Below are 10,824 nucleotides of genomic sequence, written 5' to 3'. Positions count from 1 at the left end.
ACTTCAACACCCTAATAATTTACTTACAAAAAGAAACAATCGTCAAAATATAAATTCTCTAGTCCACTCTACACAATATCAAACATCTGCGCCACTGCGCAAGTGTACTTGACTGAGGTAATTTTAACATTTCACCAGTTTCTCTGATAACAATTTTCAAACCACTCATGATTTGCAGGACTATCACAATCATGTATCAGCATTGCTCTTGAGAAAACATCTGATTTCAAAAAGACTGTATTTATACACAAATTGTGCATATTTCTTAAGTTTAAAAAGAAAAAAAAAATTGTTTTAACCTTGAGATCAGCACGGACTTTTACCAGGATGTACCATTTCAATGTGACATCTTGCAAAATATTTGGCTCTCCATTGTCATCTTTTGTCAGTCTTTCAATAAATAACCATCGCATTCATCTACAAAACAAGTAAAGAATACAAGGACAATGCTACAAAAGTTTATAAATCAAATAAGAAGGTTATTCATGCATATTTCCCTGATTTCAAACAATGACCGTAATAAGCTCTCACAAGACTAAAGGCTACAACTACCATGTACAAACAGCCAAAACAAAGAGGAAACAGGCAACACATTAAAACTCTCTCACTCTCTCTTTCACTCAATGCCGGCTCTCTCTTTGGCAACTTCTTAACATTTTCTGAACATCACATGGCATATCATTTCGTTCTGAAGTTACCTAAGAATTTCCACTACCTTTGGGTAAATGCTCGACAAAACTTTGGGGCAAAGTTCTTGGTCAATATCCTACAGATCGAACATGGAGATTAATCGGTGGGTGCGGGGGATCGGCAAAAGTCGTGGGCCGGCGGTGACTGATTATCAACACGCGACGAGTTGTTTCCGTTTTCAGCATCAAAAAATATCTCTCTGCCAACTATCGATTACGGGAATGCGCCTTTCTATTAAAGTACCTTCCAACATACAAGCACGGCACACTTGCCTTGTTGCAAACACACTGTTCTGATCACTTCTTCACACACTAGCACGTATTCCAGGGGGGCTACCATTCTACCATTTGAAGCAATATCAACCAAACTGTTGTACATCGCCTGAAGAGTGGTGAGATTTTAAAATGTAAACTTCCGGATGACAAAACCCATGAAGTTTAAAAGCCACTCGAGCCAGTATATGCAGTGCCCTGATACGCAGTGGTGATTGAAATGAACAGAATCTTTTCAATGCAATCTTCCTAAACTTGTCAACTTCTTTAGGGGTCTTTCATTTAGCTCCTGGGGGTTAAAAAAAAAAAGCTCTCTTCGTTTGTAGCCGTTGCTTCGTGAAGCAGTCATGTGATGACATCGGGTCACGTCATGTGATCAGGCGTCCATCATGGGCCATTTTCTTCTCTCTCGCATTCTTGTTTCATTCTTGCTTTGGCGGGGAACGATAAATTGATGGTGTAGGCTAGCAACTCTTGTGACAATATCTCACTGCCAAACCTGAAAGAAATATGTAAAGGAAAAAAAAAGCACAGTAAATAACATTAAAATCACAAATACTTTCGATATCACATTCGTGACAAAAGCTGAGAGATGGTGCTCTCATTCTAAATCATAGTGCAGATAATATGTAGGTCCATGAAAACATTAAATGGCAGATATCAGTCTAAAAACTGAATGCACATGAGTTATTAAAAACTAGAATTATTACTGACGGTGATTAATACCCCGCCCCCAGTGTTGCTTTATAGTATGTGATGTCATGAGGGCAATGACGTTAATACCAAGTTTGTGCATTTGTCGAATTGGAAACAGAATAATTTTAGTTTACTCTACAGTGTATTACAGAGTTGACACTGAGTATAAAACTTACAGCAAATGAAAACATGCTTTCCCCCAGCATCACTACACTTGAAGACCATCATACCCAATACGCACAAAAACAAACACACAAAAACAAAAGAATTCCTGAAACCTGATTGACAGTTTGTTCTCTTGCAATGCAAATTTGGACTTGCATGAATGCCATGGTCCGAAATACTGTATCCGGCATATATTTAATGAGTCTAAATTTTCGCGAATCAGAACTTCCAAACGATTTCGCGAGTGGCTAAATATGCGATCATGGAGTCCTGTACCAAATGGAGAAATGTATACACGTGTGTCATATTCATAGCGTGATCAGAGTCAATATTTTCGCGTGTCTTTTACTTCGCGAACAGCACCTGACTCGAGAAATTTGCGAAAATAAAAACCTCGCGAAATATTCGGCGTATACAGCAGTAATTTAGCGGAACAGCACACAAAACACGGAGGCTATCTTCTCACCTTGACAGAACTGTCCACGGCTCCGGAGAAAAGGCGCCCTCTTGAGACGGCCAGGCAGGCGACGCTGCCCTGGTGCCTGATGAGGGTCTGTGTGCAGATCATGTTCTCCATGTTCCAGACCTGCAAACCGACGCACACACACACACAAAGTTGCCAATTTGACAGGTTATTCTACTGATCAGATACATATGAGGTGCATTAACGGGAGATTCCATATTCAAGGGCAAACACATACAAAAAAATCCCCACTCCTTCCTTGAAATGAACATTAGAGCAGTAATGGTGTCCCACATGTCACTGAATTGAAGTTTGTGACAAACGCAAACAGAAGAAAACTGACCAGAAATGAATGTAATTTATTAGTGGAAAAATGAGCAAAGGAAATTGGATTCCATCAGGATTTGAACCCGAGACCTCTGGATGCTAGCCCCGCGAAGTTTAATGAAAAGAAAAAATCAATTACAATTTAGACATGCAATTTTTTTTTTTTTACTATGACTTGTGATACAGATTTCGACAAATATAGTGTAGTGATGTGCACGATAATTCTCAGCTCCTGACATTTCTTAGTACTGTACTTCCTGAGAAGTCAAAAACTTAAAAGGAAAATCCAGTCCAAATGTAAGTTAGTCTGATTACCGGTAGAAAGAGTGAAATACTAAGAGTTCAACAGTAAAATTCTGAATTGAATTGGTTGAAAAATATTAAGGAAGTTATGACATTTTAGAATTTCGCTAGTTTTTCAGGAAACAGTTCTTGAACAGTCAATATAAATATGCAAATGGCAAAGTGAGCATGTCATACCCTCACAACTTGCCATCTCGAAGTTTGTACATAAAATTTTGAAATGTCCAGTTTTTCATTAAAACGCAATTATGCCTGAGGCTCAATTCTTGGTACATCTAACTGATCATTATTCTGAAGTGATTCAACCAGGGATAACGTCATGTTTCAGACTTCAATGACAGAAACATTGGATTTTCGTCATTTTTGTGTACATGATCAATGGAAAATTGTGAGGTTATGACATGGTTTGCTCACCCATTTGCATATTTATATCCACTGCACAAGAACTGTTTTGCAGATATTAGCAAAACTTCAAAATGTCATAACTTCCTTGTTTTTCATCTGATTTCAGTCAAATTTTTACCGTTGAACTCGTAAGATTTTACTCATTTTTATCAGACTAACATATATTTGGACCGGATTTCTCCTTTAAAAAATGGTAATGTCACCTGTTGATGTTGTTGTGTTATTTTTTCTTTGTTGTTGTTGTTGTTGTTGTACAGAGAGAAAGAGGAGGCTGTTGTAACTTACACGTAGCGACCTGTCGTAGGAAGCGCTGAAGACGCGGGTCATGCCGGGGGCACTGATGACGGCCAGTGCGTAGACCGTCCCCACGTGGCCGGTCAGGGTCTCCACCTGGCTGTAATCATTCTTATCCCACACCTGCACAATGCAAACAAAAGAGAATGCATACAATGGACCCATGAGCTCAAAATGACATGGACATTTAAAGGGGGACCTATGGATGATTTTCAGACTCTTACATTTGAACAACTATAAATTACATGTAGGTATATATACACTGTACTGAGTAGAGAGTTTCAGATTTAATAGTGATTGGGATGAGGAATAAGACTGTTTTCAAAATTTATAACAAATTGCAATGAACAGGGATGATGACATCGCAGCCTCACCATAAGAATGCATGAGTTGGGGCTCAAGGAAGCAGAACAAAAGAAGGAGGTATGCATAGATTCTACACAGGTGAACTTGCTAAGTAAGCGGTATTGTAATGGAAGTACACTGCTACATATCTGAAATAGGTGAGGCTCCTATGTCATCAACATTGTTCAGTGTAATTTGTTTAAGATTTTTCAAAGTATTGGTTTCTCTGCTCAAGGACCGCAATTAATTCCACAAATCTATACATGGAGCTGTCGATTAATGTACTACATGATGTGAAATTATGAAAATCGTCTGGAATGCCGCTTTAACAAACAGACAAAATGCCGCTGGTAATGAGAGAGGTACCCTGTTTAAGACTAGTCCCGTGTGTACTTGAGCAGGTGTCTAAGGGAAATGTGTGTTGTAGCAAAATCAGCCGTTCCACAATGGGTTAATAGCAAGCAAAGCATCTACAGTGTACATCATGTATGTTATTCCAATGTCACCTCTCGCAAATTTCTACACTGGGTTAAATTTTCATCTGATTCCATCTGTCCTCATCAGTGAAAAGTTTCTTTCTTTGAACCAGTATGTAAGATTTTTTTTTTTCATCTTTTCCATTGACTGATCATGATAATATGGAATACAAAAAGTATTCATTACTGCTGGAATTCAACAGCTTCGACAAAATCACATCCTATAGACTTTATTGAAGCTAAATCTATACTGTATGGGTATTGCTGTAGAGCTAAAACAAGTTTGCCTTATTGTGCTACAGGAAGATACACTTCAACTAAAATTCTGCTAACATTCTCGCCTGTCATCAAAATATGATCTTTTAAAAATCATTCTTCAGGTACATGTATCAGCACTTCACATATACAGAATCGTAAGAGCGCGACAATTTCAGCATATCGTCATCTGGAATGTGCACCTCTCCATCCCCCATGACTCACGTGAATGCAGTTTTCGTAGGTGCCAGCGATGATGTGATGGTTGGTGATGGCAATGGAGTACACACTGCCCCCGCTGGTCTGTAGGCTGCGAACAATCTCCAGAGTGTTCAGGTCCCACACCTAATGTTCATCAATTGGCAGTTGGGGGGGGGGGGGGGGGGGGGGGGTAATAAAAAAGATACAAGAGATGGCGTCACATTTCATAGAAGGTAGTCTCTACAACACAGCAAGGAGATTGAGTCTGCCTATCTCGTACATGGACAGAAGTAGTACGGCACTGAATGAATTAATGTCATATGCATGCGCGATGTACTAGTACATGTACTATCATTTCACTGTTGTCAACATTGCGATAAGATAACAAAGTTCTGAATCAGCAGCAATTATATAAGACATGATATCAAAGCATTATTCTTTGTTTGATTGGTGTGTACATCCAACCTATTTTCCACAATCTGCCATAAAATGTCTAAACAGATGGATCAGAGAGTCCCCTCCTCTGTACTGAAGAAGAGTAAATGTGATGGCTGCAGGCACACAACTGAATTCTTCTTTGAAGGACATCTGTAACATTATTTGCGTGTCAGGATGATTTTATAATGCTGCACATTTGATTACACCAGCAAAATATCCAGCTAAGAATTGGATAGGTAGAGATTACATTGTAGAATGCAGGATTTTTAGTTTATGATTGCAGCTTGTGTCTTGTCAACTTCAATACCACAGAACTTCCAGTATACATTACAGAAGAAAAATCTACTATGCTCCTCATGTCAACACACCTTAATCGTCTGGTAGGAGCCGCTGTAGAGGTAGTTGCCGTTGGCGACCAGCGCCCTGACCCAGTGGTTGAGTCCGGTTAGCTCCCTCTTGAGTTGGTGCGTGTGCAGGTCCCAGACCTTGATTACCTTGAGGGAGCCACTGAAGAGCATGTTGTTTGCCGCCACCAGGGTGCAAACCGGGTTCTCATGGGCCTGGATCGTCTTCTCCACCTCAAGAGTTTCAATGTTCCACACCTTGAGGTTGGGGGGGGGGGGGGGGGAGGGAGGTGAGCAAGAGGGTATATCAGTTACATCATTGCAGAATACTGACATTAACAGAAGCTCAAATAGAGATCACGATAACATACTGGTACACGTATTGTGTGTCCAATCCACTACGGGCCCTGTGACACAAATAAACTACTGTAAAAGTGGAAATTTTCGCGGTGCTGAAATTTTCGCACATTTTGCACAACCAGAAACTAGCGCGAAAATAAAAGCGTGCAAATATTTTTGCATGCCATATGTTCCAGTAGTTGATGTCTTGATTCCATGGAATGAAAAACATGCAAAACTCTTCTAGTTCGGTCGAGCGCGAAAAATTACTCCCGCAAAAATATCCTCTTTTACAGTACATGTTTTTGATTGCGACTCGGAAAATGTTTCAGTGGCCTCGTTTATAAGCATGTTAAAAACACTCATCATTTAAAGATTTGTGTTCAATTTTTGTCATCACAGTCAGTCACTACATTTCAAACACACACACACACACACACACACAAAGAAGAAGATAAGACTTTGAAATAATGGAGAGAAACTTGTGAAAAAGCTCAAATGGTGTGTGCTATTTTGTGCTAACACAGCTATATGATCTTAATGGGATGTCCTGACCAGTCCAGATAAAAGCTACTTGTGAAATCAAAATATTTGTTTGCTCCTCTTTTCTCTGATCATCTGTGCCTAGGCAATACATGGCACTGATGCCACTGTCAAAATCTCATGGTGCAAATGTGCAGTATTTGATATTTCACAGTTCTCCATTAATAAACTGTTCCATCATAACCATGAATACAACATGTTGTGACATTAAACAAAGGCAAAAAACAAAAACAACAATAACAACAACAAACAAACTCCAAAACTATTTCCATAAGATCCTTACACAATATATAACAACAATGTCTTATCAAAATTCACTTAAAATCTCATTTTAGGCCCAAAACTTACCATGATGGTGCAGTCTGCAGATCCACTGTAAAGCCGATTCCTGAAGAAGAATGGAAAGAAAAAGAATATAATATATTCTTTTTCTTCTACATATTATGTTGAAGACGTGCCAGCAAAATTAGCCATGTTGTTAGCAAATGTTTTGGCATAAGCAGAATGAAAACAGTAATCAATCGAAAATATCTGAGCTCTTATGCGTCCACATACAATGTATCTTAATTTACCACCCTTTTTTCATCAGCATTTTTACTAAACCAATCCAAACTTTACCTAGTTGTAAAAGTAAGAAGCTCATCACTCAGATGTCACAATGTGCTTTAGTCCATTAGAAAGGCCACGGTGACACAATAAATGGGGAATGGGGGATATTAAAGGTAATCTCTATTCCATTAACAATTCGTTTCCAGACATCTGTGCCGTTGGTCAAAGAAACCATTTCGCCATGTGCGCTAATCAGCGAACAAAGCGCAGTTAGGGTTATACAGCCAAAGGGGGAGAGCCCACGGAGGGATGGGCTTTCCAGCCCATCCCTCCGTGGGCTCTCTGATCTTGGGGAACCTACCCGTGGGTGCAGAGGGCCAGGACGATCCCGTTGTGCCCCTCCAGTGTCTTCTGACAGGTGTAGTTGGTGCAGGTGTCCCAAGCCTTGATGGTCTTGTCCGAGGACCCGCTGAAGAGCAGGTCGCCGTAGACGCACAGGCACCACACCGGACCCTGGTGGTGAAAGAGGTCAAGGGGTTAGACAAGGTTAACAGTTTAATTAGCCAGGTTGAAGTAGGGACAGATTTCACTATGTTATTGCAGAAAATGGTGAGATTTGCAGATTGCGTGACTGTATATATGAAAATATCTTTATTTCCTTAACCATGACAGTCCTCTACGTTCCAATTTTCTAAATTTCAACCTGATCATTGTGAAAAATGAGGAGAATAATGGATGAAAATTGTCAGGGATCAGTAATAAAAAAAAAAATAATAAAGATATGATGAAATAAAACAAAATGAGAGGAAATTTATTAATTGCATCAAATACATGTAGTATGAATATGATGCAGAGTACACCATCCTCTTTCTCCTTATCACTGTAAAGATGATGACTCTCAATTATCAGGGGACATTTACTTGTTTCCCCACTAGCTAGATTTCATTACCAAAAGCTTAGAGTTTTCTTCTCCCTGGCAGACAAAATGCAATGAACAAAAAAATGCCTTTTGCCAAAAAAGTGCCTCTCCAGCATATTGATTTTAATTTAAACAGATCTAGAGTGGAAATCCACTAATCTCTCTTCATCCTCCCAATCACTGAGAAAACAAAAAAGCAAAACAGAAATGCATCAAATAAGACTGAAATACAACTTTTTCTCAAGTTTCAACTTCATAATTATGATGAAGTGAAATTAATGCTACACACGCAACTGAACGCATGACTCCTACGGAAATGATTTTTGTAAATGTTCATTTCCTGATACTAGACTTCACTGGAAACTTGAATCCCATCTCAATTACAATGTATTTACTCAAGTTCGTATCATGCTCAAACAAATTTCACTTATAATCATCACATTAAAGGTAGGGGATACCTTTTACAGACCTCCCAAAATGCAGCAAAACATTAAATATGAACCTCAGGGGACTTGCTTAGGCCACTGCTTAGAAATTTGGAAGTCAACAGTTATCTAAATTTTGAATAATGCACAAAACTCAACTACTCAGTAGTTCTGTGTGTCAGCCACACTTACACCTTTTTGTTGCATTCTTCTGTATTGTGATCTATAAACACAAATCTAAAAGTACAAGAGCTGATGTAATAACATATAGAGTGTGTGGTAAGAATGTATATAGAAATGTTTGTAAGTGTTGATGAACTTTCTTCACAAAATATACATGATGGACACACATGCAGTACATGGGTCTGCAAAGGTAGGCTAGTAATGTACTGGAATTTACGGTGAGCCCCGAAAACAATTCAATTCAAAATTTAACCGTCAAAAAAATGTACTAAATGTTACCTTCCACTTTCAATACTTTATGGGAGTTTCTAAAATGATATTCTCTTCAACATACCACTGTATTTATACAACTCTTCATTTAAGGCGTGCAAATGGGATTCCCTACCTTTAAGGGCATCCTCCACAATGGTACAATCTTTTTCAAGGTTTTAGTCCCAACTACTGATCATGATTCCGCGGGAGTAGGCACGAGCTTCTAAGAGGTCATCGTCTAGTATGTTAAGTTTTGACTGACACACTGCGGAAAGTTGAAAACGCACTGATACCACGACCTTTTCATTCAAAAGGTCATAGGTCATCGAAGTGCTCGTCGGGTTCTCTCAAGTGGATATCGCAACATGCCAACAATTCCTTGACAAGGTTTTGATATCCTTCTGGGTAATCTTTGTGATGAAGAGCAATTGGAATGTACAAACTTTGTGGTGAACTCTTGCATCAAAAAAAAAAAAATAACACACAGCTGGGTGATATGCACCAATTTTTGCTTCCTCTTTTATCCTCAATCATGGATCAAACAACTATTCTGCAGAACGAAGAACATTTCAAAACAAGTTGTAACTGGATGATCTCTCCTATGGTAGAATGAGAATAAAAATTCAAACAGCATCTCCATTTATTACCTGATGTCCCACAAAGGTCCCCTTGCACTTGTACACTTGCTGTGGATCGTAAGCTGCAAAGAACAACAAAGACAGGGCAAGATGATTTTAAGAGAATGAAATACAATCAATCAAATAAACAAAAAGTAGACAAACAAACACAAACAAACAAGTTGTTGAATATCACTACTTTTTTGCTAGTACATGTGCTAGGCAGATATCTAAAAATGCAATGCTGATCGAGAAAGTAATATCTTTAGAGAAGAAGTTGATTTAATCATATCTTGGGACAGAACAGATACAATACTGTGTACAATTAACAGCAAACTGAAGATGTATGTATACAAAAAAAAAATGGTCATTTACCCCCTCAGCACTCCAACAGTATGGGAGTGGTCAGAGGAAAGAGTTTATTACGCTGTTGAAATTGAGGAAAGTAGCATTTCGCTTCATCACCTGGCAGATTGTAATGAGGGCATTGTACTCTTTTAAAACCTAATCTAAAACAGTTTTGTCTTCCATTGGGGTCTCAAAGGTAGCATTGTTGACACTACATACTTCTCCCTTTCTCCACAGACCAACTCCCTAAAGCCAATCAGCAGAAATGATTCATGCCAATCAAAGGCGTTTTTAAAAAATCATGAGCGGGATGGGGGTTTTGACATACACGGTAACCGCGGCACGGTAATCCGATATGTCGTTGAACCCAACCTAGATCGGTCGGACGATAAACGGAGCAGAAAGGATGCTGCAAAGAAACAAAGTTTCTCTCTCTCTTTCTCTCCGGCGGAGAACATTGAGAGTACGACAGGAAGACAATACTGCGATGTACAGTTGATAATCTTTTCAGGTAGGAACCATGTAAGTGAAGCAACAAAAAAAAAAAAAAAATAATGTCTTCATCTCTCACATGAAGACGACATGACTAATGCCACCATGCAGGGAAGGAGAATGTCGTGTAACATGTCACGCTATGCAACTTTCGCCAGATCTGTTGGTCGATAACGCCATGATTACACTCACTTCTGTGGCAATGTATGCTCAGGGCACTCTAGTGTTACCGAGTTCTTCTGACCCCAGGCAGACTAAGTGGATTGATAACATTTTTAATTATTCAAAAAAAAAAATTGTCGAAATCTATATGATGAAAAGCAACTGCATGAGGTGTAGTCATTAGAAGTGAACACTATCATTGCCGGCATGTTCCCTCTTTTCATGTACATCTACATTGTATCTATTCTCAAATGAAATGTCATGCAGGTTGAAAGTGAGATCCCTAGATGCAAATTTGACAAAGACCATTCAAAGAAGAAG

The 10,824-nt window shown here is 39.0% G+C and overlaps 1 protein-coding gene across 1 annotated transcript in view; it reads right to left on the bottom strand.

Moving 5' to 3' along the window:
* Positions 1–1,043: 1,043 nt before the first annotated feature.
* Positions 1,044–10,824, bottom strand: part of LOC139726077 (E3 ubiquitin-protein ligase TRAF7-like) — a 48,464-nt gene continuing 38,683 nt past the window's right edge. Inside the window, exons 9-16 of the mRNA XM_071637159.1 lie at positions 9,532–9,584; positions 7,467–7,618; positions 6,905–6,944; positions 5,699–5,932; positions 4,917–5,036; positions 3,607–3,738; positions 2,290–2,409; positions 1,044–1,461 (exon numbers count right to left, since the gene is read on the bottom strand). Coding sequence (XP_071493260.1) covers positions 1,450–1,461; positions 2,290–2,409; positions 3,607–3,738; positions 4,917–5,036; positions 5,699–5,932; positions 6,905–6,944; positions 7,467–7,618; positions 9,532–9,584 — 863 coding nt within the window. The 3' untranslated portion in view covers positions 1,044–1,449. The remainder of the gene's footprint in view (positions 1,462–2,289; positions 2,410–3,606; positions 3,739–4,916; positions 5,037–5,698; positions 5,933–6,904; positions 6,945–7,466; positions 7,619–9,531; positions 9,585–10,824) is intronic.

The sequence above is a fragment of the Diadema antillarum genome, unplaced genomic scaffold (assembly GCF_040938485.1).
Source record: "Diadema antillarum isolate AM-2024a unplaced genomic scaffold, OU_Dant_1.0 seq00000079_RagTag, whole genome shotgun sequence".
NCBI lineage: Eukaryota > Metazoa > Echinodermata > Echinoidea > Diadematoida > Diadematidae > Diadema > Diadema antillarum.
Note: the sequence above shows the minus strand (reverse complement) of the source record. Positions and strands in the feature narration are given on the sequence as shown.